The sequence below is a fragment of the Procambarus clarkii genome, chromosome 81 (genome assembly GCF_040958095.1).
Source record: "Procambarus clarkii isolate CNS0578487 chromosome 81, FALCON_Pclarkii_2.0, whole genome shotgun sequence".
Lineage (NCBI taxonomy): Eukaryota > Metazoa > Arthropoda > Malacostraca > Decapoda > Cambaridae > Procambarus > Procambarus clarkii.
Window position 1 is genome coordinate 15448797 of NC_091230.1, and position 19464 is coordinate 15468260.

General features: G+C 41.4%; 1 protein-coding gene across 1 annotated transcript in view; it reads right to left on the bottom strand.

The window, feature by feature from the left end:
* LOC138349815 (heparan sulfate 2-O-sulfotransferase pipe-like) overlaps positions 1–18834 on the bottom strand; it is a 51095-nt gene extending 32261 nt beyond the window's left edge. The window contains exon 1 of the mRNA XM_069315180.1: positions 18576–18834. Within this exon, the coding sequence (XP_069171281.1) occupies positions 18576–18628 (53 nt within the window). The 5' untranslated portion in view covers positions 18629–18834. The remainder of the gene's footprint in view (positions 1–18575) is intronic.
* Between the last annotated feature and the right edge of the window lie 630 nt (positions 18835–19464).

Sequence of the window (19464 nt, forward strand, 5' to 3'; positions counted from 1 at the left end):
ATGGCTAACCCAACTAGGATCACAGATCAACAACATTCGTGTATATTCTTATCTACAGTCGTATGTATATATTCTTATTTACGGTCGTTTATAGTACATATTCTTATCGACAGTCAATATTTTGATCTACAGTCGTGTGTGTATATCATTATCGACAGTTAAGTGTATATATTCGCACGTGAGTGTATATTTTTATATACAGTCGTGTGTGTATATTCTTATCTACAGCCATGTGTGTATATTCACATATACAGTCGAATATTTATATTCTTATCTAAAGTCGGATATGTATTCTTATCTAGATTTGTATATATATTCTTACCTATAGCTTTGTGCATATATATACTTATCTAGACATGTGTTTCTCCTCTTCAGTTGTGTGTATGTACATTTTTCAGTTCGTCGTGTATATATTTCATATCTAAAGTAGTCTGTATATATTCATACATACAGACATATTCATACATATGTGTATATTTCTCATTTAGAATTATGTTTGTATATTTATCATCTACAGTTGTGTTTGTATACATCTCAACAACAGTAGTGTGTATGTGCTATCAATCTGCTGTATGGTTCTATTAATCTTGTTTAATTACCAATCAAGCTGTCAATGTAATCAATCAGAGCTTTAATATACCAATGTGCTTTAATATACTTACTAATCTCTCTCATCTCATTTTTTTTCTTGCGATGTATTTGCTTTCATTTTATTAATTCTGCTAGAATATACCTACTTAAAATTATCTGTTAGATTAAGGACGTGCCCGAAACGCTGCGCGTACTAGTGGCTTTACAAGATTGTAAATACTATGCTATGTATTCTCACAAACCCAATGTACCTTCTTGTATATAAATAAATAAATACAATAAATAGTGTGTGTAAATGTGCGTATTACTTATCTAGAGTGATGTATATATATATATGTCCCGTGACGACTTGGAACTTCAAGTTTCAGCCCCGCTCTTGTGCCAGGTAAGTCCATCACGGGCTTACCATAGCCCGTGCTACTGGGAACTCAGTAGGTGAATTTAAAACAACGTCAACTTGGAGCTTGCAGTATATGGGTGTTGAGGTTGTGAGGTCAACTCCGTCAGGCGCTCGCTCGCGTACCGTTAGACACCGCTGGAGAGGTTGCCAGCGGTCCCCTTATACCTCCTGCGGCTAACGGTGTACGCGTCTGTCTGCGTGCCTCATTATACATGCCATATAATAACTCCTATACTTGAAATGACGATATATATTTGTATATCGACATATATAAAATACTATATATTTTATCATCTAATACTCAATATTATTGGCCTGGTGAATAGTGTAAATGACTAATACTGCTTTACCGTTCCGGGTCTGTTATTCTATTTAGAGCAAAAGTCCAATTACGATAACAATATTACATCGCATTTTGACGTATAAATCGCCCAAACAGGCTAAGAACTGATGTATTTAAAATCATCACAGCTCGCAAAATTGACGTGATGTCCCGTCTTCTATTGGTGGGTCCTCGGTTAGGTTAGGTTGGGGCAATTTAGTACATCAGTTTCGTGACGTTGTGAATGCTCGAGAGGACGGGCTGGATGATTGATTGATTGATGAAGATTAAGCCACCCAACAGGTGGCAAGAGCATGAATAGCCCGTAAGTGGTGGCCCTTTTGAGCCATTACCAGTATCATTAGCTGATACTGGAGATCTGTGGAGGTGCGACTGCACCCTGCGTGACGGGAAATGTCTCCCGTGGGGCTGGATGATAAATGAATGACCTTAATATACTGTCACCTACCTGCCTAGATCCCCTCCGCTGCGCTCTAGTGAAGCCCGCCCACTCTGGTCTAACTGTTACGCCATCTACTTTTTGTCTCCGATGATGATACGTTTCTTACTTGTTTCCATGAGCTTTAGTGTTTTTGTGACGGTGTGACTTGCTCTTTGTTCCTTGTGGACGAGTATGTTTAGTTCATTTGGTATACAGCTCATACTCGTCCTCCCTACCACTTGGACTGGACGGTAGTTTTAGTTAGAGGCACATAATGGGCTCAGGGACTGAACCCCACAATTCATTTAGCTAAGCAAGTTACAATCTTGATGAGCTAGTTACAAAATTCAGTATAAGTCGTCACATCAACAACGAGTTGGAGATCGACCACAAGTACAGTGTCTAAGTTAAGCAACTGACATATGTGGAGAGCTAGTGTCACAATTGATATGTTTGTCCTGTACGGTAGAGCGACGGTCTCGCTTCATGCAGGTCGACGTTCAATCCCCGACCGTCCAAGTGGTTGGGCACCGTTCCTTACCCCCCCCCCCCTCGCTCGTCCCATGCCAAATCCTTATCCTGACCCCCTTCACAGCATAATCGTAATGGCTTGGCGCTTTACCCCTGATAATTCCTTCCTTCATACTCGTCCTGTGAGCGGTAGTGGAAGACTACACATAACAATGATATAACTTAATACTGTTAGATTTGTCACATTCATTTAGTGTACCAGTTTTATTGCTGTTCTTCATGTATCAGAACTAACTTTACAATTTTAAGAATCTTTCAACAACTAACTATAATTCAGTGCTAGGCTTAATTAACGAATCCTGGGTTAGGCTTTGTAGCCTGTCACAGCAATGCTATCTTAGCCCATAGGTGGCAGTATCTAGTGGGCCATTTTTGGTAAGCAGAACTGGCGCTGTGGAACCAAATGTCGAGTTAAGGGGCCTAAATGAATGCTCATTCAGATCCCATTAAAGGAGATCTCATTAAGAACAGGAACGCTTCACCTACCACAGGCATGAGGGGGTCCTTACCTGCTGGCATAGCCAGTTTTAATGCCAGTAACGCTTTTTACATTCTGGTTATTACAATTCCTAATGATCTAAGATATTTCTAATATTTATCGCATGATGTCTCACACTTTAATTTTATATTATTGTCGAATATTTTTATAACATCTAGTTTGTTAAATCTTGTTTACCGGTGACTCCTACGATAACTTGAATGGATTTTCAATAGAGTTCGCAGTTTTTTCAGTGCTTCGTAACATTACATCTGAAAGACGGGAGTGGGAAGTGAGTGATAGGAAAGGTGGATATGAGGAGATTGGGATACAGAGTAGGAGAGTGAAGAGATGGGGAGGGGGAATTGGGAGAGGTGTAGATAGAGGGGGGGAGGAGGTTGTTGTTGTTATTAAAGATTCGCTACCTGGAACAATAAGCTCCAAGTAGCCCGTGCTACTTGGAACTTGTTCCGAGTAGCTGAATCTATAACAACAACAACAAGAACTGGGAGAGAGAAGATGGAGGGGAGGGGGAGAGAGACCCGGGGGGGGGGGGCAGCCGGGTACACCATCTTGTCTTAACATAAATGTCAGTAATTTACTGTTATCGCATGCATTATTCATATTACGTATCTTTGCAGTGCAGTTATAAAGTCTATCTGCGCACACACCCTTTGCAACAGATTTTTAATCTACTATACAGTTATTATAATGCGACACATAAAATACAAGTCCACATGAGGGTAGCAGACTTAAAAACAGACTGTGTAGTGTACCAGACTTACTTCAAAATTATGAGGTAGTTAAATTCAATTACGGGATGGAACAACCTTTATTGGTTTGATATTGAGCTTAAGATCTACCAACCACCGTTGAGTTATTAATTAATTAAGGCCACCATACATGCTTACAGGCCATTCAGCAAGTATATTTTAGCAGCTTACACAGCTCGGGACTTAAAATACTCGGTGTATATATAGATAAGCTGGGTACACTTCTGCAAATATCTAGCGCCTGGGTTGGCTTTACATATAGAAAAACTAACCCACAGGGTGAGTAGTGAAAAGGGGCCGGAAGAATAGATTGTTAAGAGAAGTTGATAAGTGTGAGAGATAATGTCAGCTGTTCGTCACTTGATCGCGGCACCACATCGCCTTTGATGCAATAAGTGTTGTATTATACAACAAAGCAATTTACATACACACTGAAAGTGGATCATGATAATTAAGAGACAATACTTAAATTGATCTTCCATGCAAGACGAGATAACAACCACCCAACCAGTGTTAAAGTGTAAAAAAAAATAATTGTTTTAGTTATGAAAACTGGAGAGATATGATAAGTGTGGATTTTTAGCAGTAGAGCGACTCTAGAGACAATTAGTCTCCGTGGTGTAGTGGTAAGACACTCGCCTGGCGTTCCGCGAGCGCTATGTCATGGGTTCGTATCCTGGCCGGGGAGGATTTACTGGGCCCAATTCCTTAACTGTAGCCTCTGTTTAACGCAACAGTAAAATGTGTACTTGGATGAAAAAACGATTCTTCGCGGCGGGGATCGTATTCCAGGGACCTGCCCGAAACGCTACGCGTACTAGTGGCTGTACAAGAATGTAACAACTCTTGTATATATCTAAAAAAACTGAGGTGTAGTGCGTCCGTCCGTGCTGATGGCCGACCGCGATGTGCAGCCTCGCCCGCTGGCGTTCCTCACGGTCTCGTGACCCATATATTCTCTAGCCTAGACCCACCCACGCCTCTCTTGTTATACGTATATTATGGCTTCTGTTTATATTATTCTCTTATATTATTTCTGGACGTGGACTTCCGAGTCCACGTCCTCGGTTGGCAATCAATGGACCAGAGATCAATCCCCAGGCAGGACAGAAAGGATTGGGTAAGTTTCCTTTCATTTTTATTTATTTATTTATTTATATATATACAAGAAGGTACATTAGGATTGTAAGGATACATAGGATAGTAATTACAATCTTGTAAAGCCACTAGTACGCGCAGCGTTTCGGGCAATTTTAAGTAGGTAAATACTTGCAAAATTTATATAAATGATAACAGTTACACAGCAAGAAAAAAAATAAAAGATAAGAGAAAAATTGCAGGTATATTAAAGCACATAGAAATAAATGTCAAATAAATTTGATGTCTATTCACCTAGAAGTTAAACAGGTGCCCCTGGAGTTAGGCAACTGTTGTGGGTTGTGTTCTGGGGAATGTCAGTAGTTGACCTTGGGGGACCTTGAACCCAAGTACAGAATTCCTTTCCCCGACAACAGGAATTTTAGTATTTGAACGAAAACCCATTTTATTTTTCATGTAAAACACCTGATTATATATAGTATCGCTAAAACTGTACCAGTATAATTGTGTATGAAAATGCTAAGTCTTTTATCGAGGAAAACAAGATAAAAATTTTAACCTCGGGTTTAATCTCGAAAAAGTAAGTTGAAGGAAGCTTAATACGAGACAAGGAACACACGGAGCCTAACAAAATTAATTCTTCAGCATCAAAATAAAATAATCATCTAATTGATCAACTGGTATAATATTACTAGCTTAGAACACATTTCAAATTTATGTTTACAGCATCAGAACATTGCAGTTACATACACGAGCCAAATAAACAAAACTTCCCCTACAAGGAGGACACTGAAGGCTTGGTACCCCTGACGCTCACCTTGGTACCCCTGACGCTCACACCTTATAACAAGAATACTAAGACTCCCAACCTATCGAAATTACCTATCGGGGACCTAATACACAAGCACCCACTTTACCACCAGAATAGATAAGATGACTTGGAATCCAAACACCCACCTCACCACGAAACTACTCAGGACCTTTTGGCTTGGTGGGAATCTTATTAAAGCCATCCCATGAGCTTACTGATCACTTAGCAAGGATACTTTGGCCATGAACATGATCCTACTGAGCAGGTCACAATGTGAAAAATGTGCCCACTTCTTAGTAATATCTATATTCAAAATTTTCTCCGTGGGGCATATAGACTGGAAGTTAAATGAATGGGTTGGAGAACATATACAAGGTGAAAGCCTGTTTCACTAGCTGGCTGTAGCACGGAACAACGAGCAGTGTTCCACTAGCTGGCTGTAGCACGGAACAACGAGCAGTGTTCCACTAGCTGGCTGTAGCACGGAACAACGAGCAGTGCTTCAGCATTACCAAGAGACACACAGGAACTGTATAGAGAGGCTACCGTGGGAGCATTACGTGACCACACTTGGAGAAGGGCGCGCGTAGCCCGCTGGTTCCCAAGCCCAGGAGCCGTGGACGTAGCACCAGAAGACATATGCTGAGAGACCGCGATACAAGCGGTCAAAAAAAAAAAAAAAAAAAAAAAAAAAAAAAATCCTCAAGAATAATGAAAGACCATTTGACAGGCCGCCGGCTTCCTGTCTCTGTTGATACACTAGAGATGGTGGACCTCAGGCAAATTTAGGTAACTTACAAGAGGAACAGTTTACATTGTACTTGTTTTCTGGTAAACTTTGAAAAGGATTTTTGGATTTAGCTTTACATTTTTGGCTCCCCCCCCTGTAAACACACAACGTAACGGTCCCTATTGTTACCTTATTACAACTTGTTACAAAACTGTTACAGCTTGTTATAACGTTTTATGACGTGTTAGAAAGTTGATACAACTTGCTAGATACGTGTTACTACTTGTTAGGTGTTACAAAGTTGGTCTAACGTTGTAGTTTCGTCGTGTTTGACGGGACATGGCTTCATAGGCTCCTTTGGAATCTTACTTCCTGTTTAACGTTTTCTTTCATGCCCCACAAACGGGCTTGCATCCATTAACAGACACGCCAACCACTTGGGGTGGACGATAGAGCGACGGTCTCGCTTCATGCAAGTCGGCGTTCAATCCCCGTCTATCCAAGTGGTTGGGCACCATTCCATCCCCCCCGTCCCATCCCAAATCCTTATCCTGACCCCTTCTAAGTGCTATAAGTCGTAATGGCTTGGTGCTTTCAACCCGAGGCTAACCATAACCCGTGCTTCTTGCCCCGCTCCTGTGCCAGGTAAGTTACGGGCTCACCATAGCCCGCGCTACTTCGAACTTGATCTGAGTAGCTGAATCTATAACAACAACGTGGTGCTTTCTACACCGCTCCTGTGCCAGGTAAGTTACGGGCTCACCATAGCCCGTGCTACTTGGAACTTGTTCCGAGTAGCTTAATCTATAACAACAACATGGTGCTTTCCCTGACAATTCCCTCCCTGCCATTAACAGACAAAATATTGGCCGTGCTGTCAGTTGCATGGCTATTCTCTGCCCCAGGGAAACACACCCTTATCCTGTTACGTACATCCCTTGCAATGTTGTTCAGTTCATTTAGGATGTACCCCGCACCCGTCCTGTGAGTTGTGGTGGAAAATGTTACAGGAGCACATAATAGGCTTCGGAACTGAACCTCAACATTTGTTTTGCTAAGCAAGTTACAGCCCTGATGAGCTAGTTACATAATTTATTAACATAAAGAGTATCAAACCGACATGTGGGCTCAAGAGATCCTAGCATAAAGAGTGAGAGTTTGTTAGCCGAGCTAATTACATACAATTGTTATTTGCCTATCACGCACTCCTCACCCATCCAGTGGGCGCCGGGGGAAAGGTTACAATCACCTCCGCGCACTCTACCTACAGTTAGAAAACTGCTGATAATTGGATCAAATTTATGGTAGATCACTTTCAATTACATACTTAACCATCACAAATGTTTAAAAAAATTTGATCTCTCAATTCGTTTATTTTTTTCGCACTCCATCACACGCAGGGTGTTCGAATAATGTTCTGATAGTTTACATTTGGTAAGGTCTACATCAACAAATGCAAACTCCCTAAGATACTCATAACCGAGTCTAAGCCGAGCAGTAGTGACATCTAGGAGTCTGCTGATTTTATGAGATAATTCATATATGAATATGTGGCTCCTCTTGCATAACAATATGATGATATAACTGCTAGTGTTGACTTCACTTTGTCTTGGATTTACAAGGTTATTTGTTGACCTTTTTTATGTATTAGTTGGATTGCTTATAGGCAATCCAATGTTATAGCCAATTCCTTCTTTCAAGGCAGATTGATTGGCTAACTCATCAGTTCTGTCATGTATTCAGAAGGCAACATGAAATGGATTATGATATCATTAATAATTCTGTTGTATCTGTGTCTAGATTCACACAAGAGCATCTTACAGTTTTGTCTTAAAGAGTTGGGCGCAGTTAAGGATGATAAAAGAATCACAATTAACATATCCGGAACAAGTGCTTCACTGACGAATTTTGTTCGAACCACAACGCTGCAAATGCTTCACCCACATACTACAAATACAAATAATCGCCAACAGAACCTAAACACCTAACCTAACCAAAGCTTAAATATGCACAATATGCTAATATATAACAATATAAATTAATATTTGAGAAAATACCTATTTTGAAGAATGAACAGCATGTTAAAATTGATGAATGCCGCTTTGGAGTCGACCGCTGGATGGAATGGACTTGGTCTGAGGACGGGTTAGAATACAGTACTCAGGGACGCTGTAACTCAGTCATTGCTCCAAGCTTTGATGCTGTGTGCTAGACCAACAGATGTCAAGTGACAGGACGCAGTAACGTCAAGAATTAACGAAAATATTTTTGCTCATAATTGAATGCCCGTACTGTACAAGTTACAAAAAATAACTACAAAACTTACCACCATCTTGGCAGAAAATTATTCTAGATACAGGACATGACACATACATGTGTGTGTTCGATACATGACACATACATACGCTCCCCCTCCCCGATTTACCCACCAGGACACTTATTAGATATAAAAACTTTATACTCGGCTAAAAACTAATTTAAGTGCCCATGAACACACAGAAAGCCCCACACAAACTATGCACAGTGACGGATCTCTAACACAACTGAAATTAAACTGCGTGAATAACTGAGCATCCACCTTACAAGTCATGCCGAAAACGCGGCGAGTAATTAGTGACTTCACAAAATATAAAAATACTCTACTTACCAAGTAACTTGTAATTTAATCCTCTGTAGATCTCATGATAATAATATTAGAAATTGAGCTGTAGTATTCTCGTAGTGCTCAAGAAAATTGAAAACACTACAATGGAAAGCTTAACCATCTCCGACTCCATGTGGTCAACAGTTTACACCCAAAATGGAGAATGCAGAGCCCCCCTGACATCTGACGTCACGTGACGTCGCTGCTCGCTAAGACATTATAACTTTCAACGCCAAGTTTCTCTGCCTGAAGCGACCTGGTCGTCCAGCTGGCCACACCCAGCTGGACGGCCTCCGTCTGGCCAGCTGGACGGCCTCCATGTTCACGGTGGTGCGTGTGGCCAGCTGGACGGCCTCCGTCTGGCCAGCTGGACGGCCTCCATGTTCACGGTGGTGCGTGTGGCCACCTGGACGGCCTCCGTCTGGCCAGCTGGACGGCCTCCATGTTCACGGTGGTGCGTGTGGCCACCTGGACGGCCTCCGTCTGGCCAGCTGGACGGCCTCCATGTTCACGGTGGTGCGTGTGGCCACCTGGACGGCCTCCGTCTGGCCAGCTGGACGGCCTCCGTCTGGCCACCTGGACGGCCTCCGTCTGGCCACCTGGACGGCCTCCATGTTCACGGTGGTGCGTGTGGCCAGCTGGACGGCCTCCGTCTGGCCAGCTGGACGGCCTCCATGTTCACGGTGGTGCGTGTGGCCAGCTGGACGGCCTCCGTCTGGCCAGCTGGACGGCCTCCGTCTGGCCACCTGGACGGCCTCCATGTTCACGGTGGTGCGTGTGACCATCTTGACAGCCAACCTGACCACGTGGGATCGTCACTGCACGGTACACAAGCCCATCATTGGGGTGGTAGTGTCGTCATAACTGCCGGTCGTCGCGGGTTTCGGTCACAGTTAAATGCTTTGTTCTGCCAACTTTTCCTCTCCGTCCTTATAGATAGCTGAAGCGAACATTAATGTGTGCTTATAGTGTAAGGTTATTCTAGCTAATGAATCGTATTCTGTAGTCTGGTACTCTCAAGGTAACCTGATGGAGCGGAGAGTATGTGAAGTGTCTCTCTTGTCGTATGATACCAATCTTCTATGATAATTACCCAGTCTGTAATTGAACACGTGATTTAACTGCTGTTTCTGCATCAACTATCTTAAATTGACACAAATTTGAGTAACGCCGAAAGTTGTCATGAGCCAGATTGTGTTACTGGGCTGGGCAGCTGGCCCCCTCCCCTAGTCCAACCGCGGAATAGTGACTATAAGCAATAAGTCATATATGTGCTGTCTTGTGCGAGAGCAGGTTGCAACGTTAGCCTGAGTCTCTACACCCTCCTGGACCCCTCCCCCCCCCAATCCTCTTCCCTGCTCCTCCTCCTCCTTCCCCTCTCCTCTTCCTCCCCCTCTCCTCTTCCTCCTCCCTCCTCCTACCCACCTCTTCCTCCTCCTCCTACCCACCTCCTCTTCCTCTGACACACGAGCACAACAATCAGACGTGCTAACAGGTGCTCTTTGCTTGCTCCGTAACATACATTAGTTGTCTCACGTGAACCTCACACTCGCCTGGCTCCTCCCATCATCTGTTCACCTACTCTATTGTTTCTCGTAAATGTTCACCTAAACTGTTGTTTCTCGTAAATGCTCACCTAAACTGTTGTTTCTCGTAAATGCTCACCTAAACTGTTGTTTCTCGTAAATGTTCACCTAAACTGTTGTTTCTCGTAAATGCTCACCTAAACTGTTGTTTCTCGTAAATGCTCACCTAAACTGTTGTTTCTCGTAAATGCTTACCTAGCACTAATCCCCCAGAGGAAAGTTTGAAGCATGACAAGGAGAAAGTAAGAGAAATCTTCTGAAAATTCTGTCATTGTCAAAAAATATATAAATATAAAGCATATCTATGAATCGTGTGAATATCTGCGAGAGAAAATACTTCTGACTTTCTGACTGATGTTAAGTAGAGCACCTAACTGCAGGTTAGGCGCTCTACCTCCCTACAGCTCATCAACCTTTCCTCCTTCAAAGACCGTCGCTTTTCGATCGTATGCGTTACAAAAGGCCAAAAATTGTCGTACTGAAAAAGGGAAGCGGCTGGCGAAAGTGACGTACTCTCCCGTTTTCTGTTCTGGGTCCTCTGGTAGGTTAGGAGAGGACACTTTAAATTGGCTGTTTTCTTGACGATGGGAAACCTTAGGAAAACGGGCTGCATATTAAGGTTTACCCTAACTAGTTTTCCCTGGAACACCATCTGACATTTGGTGTACATCCACGCCCACTCAGAGATTGCAACGTTTCACTTATATATTTATATTTTTTATGGCTGGTAAAATGTATTAATAACAAATGAATATAGGTCAGTATTTTATTAAATAAAGGTAAAAAAAAAAAAGTAACCGACCAAATCGTCGGCTAATGTCCTTAATATCCTCATTAATCCCAAATATAATGCTATTGATACTTAGCGCTCATTCTGGTGAACATCGTATTGCTCAGAAAGGATTTATCTTTGTCCTTTAAGCTTTTGTTTGGCAAGGTATTAGTGAGAAGCGACACGAGGATTCATTTGGACCTGACAAACGCAATTTTAACGGTCAGCACGAGTAATCCAATGAAGGAAAACCATCATCACTGTTTCTGTGTAATTGTAGAATTCGTACCAGTATCCGTTACTGTTAGTTTGCCGTTGAAGTAATCGGTCCCATCTGCCGGTTCAATAACGGGTCCCAGCTGGCATCCGTTGGCGCGAGTCTCTGCCCGTTCAATAACGGGTCCCAGCAACATGTGTGACATGAGGATGATGTTTACACTGCACTCGGAGCAGTCAGTTCTTAATTGCACACTAGTTTCTCTGTCAGCTATCTCACCCTGTCAGAGTAAAAGAGACAAATGTATGTGTGTATATATATGTATGTATGTATGTATATGTGTGTGTATGTATGTGTATAAAGTATATGTCGAAGCTGATCAGAGTTACGTTTCGTCTTTGTAAATGCACATTAATGACACTATGTAAAAGACACATCGAACACTTCATGTAACATACATAAATCTGTGTATCTATGTATTTACGTATGTAGCTTAGCCTAGCATTTTAAAAGCACTACAATCACCTTCTGTGGTTGATTGCTCAATAAATCCCAGAAATGTATGTTTGACAAATCTCTCACCCTGTCCATGGAGGACAGAAGAAAATGTATATATGTGGTTAGCATTGTTAATGGGTGGCCACGTTTGTGTTAGAAAATAATAATAAAAAAGAAAGTTGCGCGAGGCTTCTCTCACGGCTGCTCACGCCCACATATAATTAATTCATCCTGTGATATGAGGATTTTATTTAGCATGACATGACAAATTATGTAACCCTTCATATAGTCTAAAGGAGATGCATAAATGCAAATGTTCCTAAATACTTCATACCCTAGATCTCGGATAAATTCAGTTGTATTTCACTTAAATATAAATGCAATGTACGTTCAGTAAATTTATTGAATGTTTGTATATATATTGTTTTTAATTTATCATAAATTTTGTAAATAATGATGAGAATCGAAGCTGTGAAACGTCCATGGGAACACCCTGTATTATTTCCATATACCTGTATATATTTTTGTTATGGTAATTAATAATTGCTATTCATATATATATATATATATATATATATATATATATATATATATATATCTTGACTATTTTGAATAAATACCTCATTAAAGGTAATGTATGACATTTAAACATTACCAATTTAGAATGAAAATTAAGGTATCTGTAACTTCCATATATTGGGTAAATTGTAATATCGATGAACACATTACCATATGTATGAACATATTACCATATGTATGAACATATTACCATATGTATGAACATATTACCATACGTATGAAATAACAATATGAATTATAGACTGTGACAGACACCAAACCATCCTCAAACTGTGCTTATCTTAGCTACGACCGACTCCAAAGGTGCACTTGTAATCTCCCTGTAATCTCCCTGTACTGTGCAATAAAAAATCCTATCTATTCAATTATAAATTAATATAATTTTGTGCACAGTTAGATGAAGGTTAGGACGGGTTGTGTTCTCTTTCTGTTTGCAATTATTTATATTTACAGTATGTGGGGTAAAGCATTTTGTGAGATTCACTTCAAAGAGTCAGAATGAGCGAAGTAATATTGGATAATAGTTTGAAAGTAATTACTTCATAATTGACAAAAATAATGCGTTTTGTATTTCCTGATCACATAAATTAATAGCACCATTCCAACTTTCCTAATGTGAATGACAAGATATAAATACAGGCTGCGGTTCTGTTTATTAATACCGAAATAGCCTTCAAGAACAGTCTCTTGGATATACAGTATATATATATATATATATATATATTATATATATATATATATATATATATATATATATATATATATATATATATATATATATATATATATATATAGTGAGTACTCAGAGAAGACCTTGTGGATCCTCACTGAACACTTTGATATTTGGCTCCTATATTTTATATATATATATATATATATATATATATATATATATATATATACATATATATATATATATATATATATATATATATATATATATATATATATATATATATATAGGATATTAAACCTTGATGGCTTTACAGGTGTGGCGGTGGCAGAAGCTCCGAAAAGCCTCATTCACATTACAGTCGTTAGCGACATGCTAATGAGCATGTAAATATACTTCTGATTGTCTTAAAGGCTTCCTGAGAATATTAACGCAGCATTATTCTTCAATTTATAAGAAGCAGGATCACAAATGCTTCAAATAATCACAAATAAGGTAGAAGAACCTCCATATTCTTTTTTAAATATTTAATGATATTTTTTACTGTACTATATATCTTACTGTAAATAGTTTTTCTGGGGAGAACTCCCTTCAGCTCTCCGGAGCTATCCAGGCTGATATGCTAATATTACAGTTAGTGTGAATGGAGTTTTTAGGCCTACCGGGGACCGTGAGCCGGGACCTGGTCCCCTCGGAGAGACACGAGAAGCAATGGCCTATAGAATTACACATGTGATTTGGAGCATTCTATGCCATCGACTGGGTCAGGTACCCAGAAATGTAAGCACCCCAAAACAAACCCCTATTCTGGTTAAAACTACTACTGAAAGCTAAACGAATGGAGAGAACTCCCTAAGTGAAAACGAGCAAATGAGCATGGGGGCCTCGTAGCCTGGTGGATAGCGCTCAGGATTCGTAATTCTGTGACGCGGGTTCGATTCCCGCATGAGGCAGAAACCAATGGGCAAAGTTTCTTTCACCCTGAATGCCCCTGTTACCTAGCAGTAAATAGGTACCTGGGAGTTAGTCAGCTGTCACGGGCTGCTTCCTGGGGGTGGAGGCCTGGTCGAGGACCGGGCCGCGGGGACACTAAAAAAAAAATAAAGCCCCGAAATCATCTCAAGATAACCTCAAGATATTCCGCTCATGCCCCACCTATATTATCAAATATCGAAGAAGCAATGATGCTAGGTCATATTAATAGTTTCCTACAGAGAACATTTTAAACTTGGAATATAGATGAATGTTCTTGCTCAAGACGGAAGTAATTATCTCTACACGTGTGACTCCCCCCTATACGCTAGTGTATTTTAGATGCTGAGAATTAAAGCGGTTAGCAAGACAAATTACTAGACGTTTGCCAATACAAAGAATGGTGTTTATCCTTATCATAAATTGTTAGGTATACTGTTATGTTCTACAGTGATACGTAGTGTCATGCGGTAATACTATTTCAAGTGATGAGGTCTTCTAGTGATATACGCAAAGGGTACTGTTAATCTTAGAGTATTGACCTCTTAGAGTCAGGACGCCGCTGCCCTCCTTGTATCTGGCCTTCGAAGGGTTTTAATAATATATCATTGTATATGTACTCACAAGGACACCTATAAATTAAATGGTGTAGTAATTAATGCATTACTGCTAGATAGGAATAGTATTGACAATAAGTTTCGGTTTAATGTTGGGCTATCAACCACTGGAGGGTTATTAGGGCCACAACGACTACTGATCTGGTATTGGCTATCAGATGAGGACTCACCGATATCAAGTGAGGACTCGCAGCCGCAGATATCGTATTGGGTATCAGATGTCTGAAGTCCGATGTCCAAAGAGTTTGGAAAGGTTGGGGAGAGGAAGATAGATGTGATGAAATTATTGAAGAGGGTTTGGATGGTGAAGGAGGAGGCTTGAAAGTTAGGTGGCTTGTCCACCATGGGTTGGCATCAAGTATATATGAGTGGAGCTTGTCGTTATTAATTAAGTTCTTTCGTGGCAGGGGGCTTGTGGTCTGACGGTTGGTCTTCACGTTATCAGATGGTATCAGATGAGGACACCGATATCAGGTGAGTACTCACAACCACAGATCCGGTATCAGGTATCCAAACTATATCAAGATGTAAACAAAGAGAACGGGAAACGTAAAGCGGTAATGTGGGATATGTGGGTGGGGTTTGGGATAGGAGTGCTGAGGGTTCGAGTGGCTGGCTTTGGGGAGGATGGGTAAGAGTTGGGATTAGGGAGGAAGAGAAGGGATGAAGGAAGCGAAGCGAGAGAGTGGGAAAGGGAAGATGGGAGGGAGGGGAATAAGGAGATGAAGAGGGTGGATGAGGATTGGAGAATGATGGGAGTAGAGAGAGAGAAGGGAGGGTGTAGCGGTCAGTGACACCACGGAGGACGTCTGCCTTCACTACCGCAGTCAACACACACATGAAGTCACTGTGATATTCAAGACTGCGACTCGCGCGTCATCCACATAGAAACTCGTATATGCCACTTTTAACAATTCACATCTCGAGAGGTAACAGCAGGAGGAAATGTGAGCTGTAATTGTATATATTACACACATGAGAGTAGTGGGGGAGGTGGAGATCCTGCGGGAGGGGCAGAACTCTCCCAATAATATCCAGCTAAGTATGGATCGCTCTGGACAAAAGAAAGTAACCTGCACGCAACAGGAATTCAAAGATATGTTCCATTCACACAACTTTCTCAGCACCAGACACAATGTAGCTTCCACCTTCACCCAGACCACTCTCCACTATCTTGAGGTTATCTTGAGATGATTTCGGGGCTTTAGTGTCCCCGCGGCCCGGTCCTCGACCAGGCCTCCACCCCCCAGGAAGCAGTCCGTGACAGCTGACTAACACCCAGGTACCTATTTTACTGCTAGGTAACAGGAGCATAGGGTGAAAGAAACTCTGCCCATTGTTTCTCTCCGGCGCCCGGGATCGAACCCGGGACCACAGGATCACAAGTCCAGCGTGCTGTCCGCTCGGCCGACCGGCTCCCCTACCTGCAACTACTCCCACAGGTTTGAGACATATGACTGTACAATCTGAACACCAACACTGTACAAGTGAACACCAACACTAAGAGAAGCGTAAGTCCCTACACTATACATGTTGTTTTATTGTTTAAGCTTCACTACCTGGAACACAAAGTTCCAAGTAGCACGGGCTATGGTGAGCCCGTAGTAAACCTACACTACAGTCCATCCTGGAAGTGGTGGGTAAGCGTCCAAACATTTGAACATGGCAGGGAGTATGTTCGAACATTTGAACATGACGGAGCGTGTTCGAACATTTGAACTCGACAGGGAGCGTGTCCGAACATTTGAACATGACGGAGTGTGTTCAAACATTTGAACATGACAGGGAGCGTGTTCGAACATATGAACACGGCAGGGAGTGTGTCCGAACATTTGAACATGGCAGGGAGTGTGTTCGAACATTTGAACACGGCAGGGAGTGTGTCCGAACATTTTAACACGCCAGGGAGTGTGTCCGGATATGTGTACATGACAGAGAGTGTGTCCGAACATTTGAACACGGCAGGGAGTGTGTCCGAACATTTGAACACGGCAGAGAGTGTGTCCGAACATTTTAACACGCCAGGGAGTGTGTCCGGACATGTGGACATGACAGAGAGTGTGTCCGAACATTTGAACATGGCAGCGAGTGTGTCTTGTTTATTTCAAATATTTCATTTAAATAATCGCCGTCGTTTAGAAGAATGCTGCGTCAACTGCCCAACGAGACTAGGCGTCTGGCCAATGACCGCTGTCTCCAACCTGTATCAGTAATCTGTCATTACTGTCACTCACTTCTCCTCACCTTAGTTAGCTCCTCTCCCCTCTCCTTCCTTCAGTATCGCTTCTCCTCCCCTCTCTCTACTCTACAGTCTTGTTCTCCCTCCCCCCTCTCTTATTTTCAGTCTTTCTCTTCCTCCCCCCAGTCTCGCTCTTCAATAACAGTCTTACCTTAACATGGTGTAACAGTAGCGTGAGTTACGGTAGCGTGCGGGGGTTATTAGGGCAGGTATGGGTAGAGGGGTATTAGGGTAGCGTGCGGGTGTCACCTTAGACGCCAGTAGAGAGCAGGTGTTAGGGTAGCGTATATGAATTGAAATAAGTTTATTGAGGTAAAATACACACAAAGGGATGAGGTAGCTCAAGCTATTCTCACCCCGTTCAGTACAACGTGTTAATACATACATATACACACATCACAAACAATAAACATATTACCGAACATTCTGAGAGATAAACATATACATTTTCCTCCTTTACACAAGTAGGTAGCGTACAGGTGTGGCGTGTAGCGTGTGGGTAGTGTTACAAAAGCGTTCGAGCACTTTAAGGCAGATAGCTAATCACTAGCGTCCCGAGATTATAAAAATCACCCCCCCCCCCTTTCAGCAACTTTAGATCGACGGGCGGTTTTGCATGGTAAATCAATATAGTATTTGTATCACAACATAGTTTCAATAAACAATATAGCTTCGCATCTGTATGGGGACGTATTCTGATAATTGTAAGGGGACGCTTTCTGATAATTACAGTATAACCACGTTGTCAAATGTGAGTAATGAGCCATATCGGAGATCATAGTGTGTTGAAAATGACCGAGATGGTATTCAGAGCTCGAACCTGGGTGATATATGACTGTTGTCATTCTCATCGCTACAATTATCCATACGGACAAAGCCTCGTCGTTTGTCTTCCCAAGAGGTTGCGTGAAATCACGTCGTGGCCATTTTGCACCCGCAAGATAACGTAAGCTTTTAAGGGTTGACAGATGTTAATCTTCTTGTTTGAGGAGCTGTTCACTTGAGACAGTTAAGCAAGTCCCAGCTGTGTCTAGGTACAAGTGACAGGATGAACAACCCAGCGGGTTTTCTTCCAATTGGGAAGTGTTGTACATGCTGCTATGGTGGTATGTCCACTCACAAGATGAGTGGCGCTGCCCAATAAACTCGCCCCTCGGGGCAAAATTAAATTAAATTAAAATTAATCACGTCGTGGGGTTGCATATGGGATCCCTTGAAGTCTCCCGGGAATGGCATTAAAGAGTTTGTTTAATGTTTTAGATACAACTTTATAGTTTCCATCTGTCTATTGCTCCTATAATACCTGTCTGCTGCTGGTAATGTGTGGCTTGCACTCTTAGTAAGGAGTCTTTTCTGCCTCTTCTATGTAATTTTCCGGGAACAATAATTTGCTAGTAATGCGAAACTTTAATCTGAAATTTGGCACGTTTTAGGATTGGATAAAACGGGTCTTGTGAGTTTAAAGTAACTATACAACACATTTGTCAGGATTGAATGAGGTTGTAGTCTATATTTTACACACATTTTTATATATGTTTATATATAGCTTCTTTTGTACATTTGCTTACCACTTATTCTACCCAAGATGACATATACACTTACCTGGCTGGAATATATTGTCTCCACAGCCTTCCAATGGTCGTCATTGTTGGCATTAAACTCACTCTCCCACTGTAAAAACTGAACCTACCCAATCACTATGAACCACCACAAAATTTACGCTACGTTAGATCATAATTTAGCATTCATGTTCCAGGTGTATAATTTCAGTTTAAAGTTCTAAACTCAATTCTCTCACAAACTCCAGCGGGAGAGGAGCGACCACCTTCCCCCAAGTCTTGATGGCAACTGGCAGGCTCCCCCACCTTAACTGTCTCAACCGCTGCAAACACGTGAACACTCACCTGGCCACCGCGGCGTAGTACTCCTCTCTCGACTATTAGTAATAATAATCACTATAATACTACACATTTTTACAGCACAGGACGATTTAAGTTTAATTTTATAAAACATACAAATTTATTTTTTTATTATATTCTCTTATTAGATTTATAAATTAATTGGCAAGCCAGAATATGCTCGTTGAGTGGCCCCCGGACGCCTTGCAGTCTTCAAAAAAATTCAAATTCAAATTCAAATGTTTATTCAGGTAAAGTACATACACACAAGGAGTGATACAAACATTGATGGATTTATAGAGCTAGTACATACAATGCCTAAAGCCACTATAACGCAAAGCGTTTCGGGCGGGAAAAACACTAAAGACTAAAACTTAATACTAATTGAGATTAAAGTATAAATTGTGTTGAGAAAATAAAAAAATAAAAAAGGGGGGAACATGGCAGAATATGGAATATAGAATATCTTATATATTTACGATGTATATTGAGTTGTGATGCTTTCCGACATATCCTTTAAGTATTTATGCTTTTTCCAATGCATAGACAACGTGAAGTGATTAACTGAACAGCGCAGAAAACAAATTCTAAGC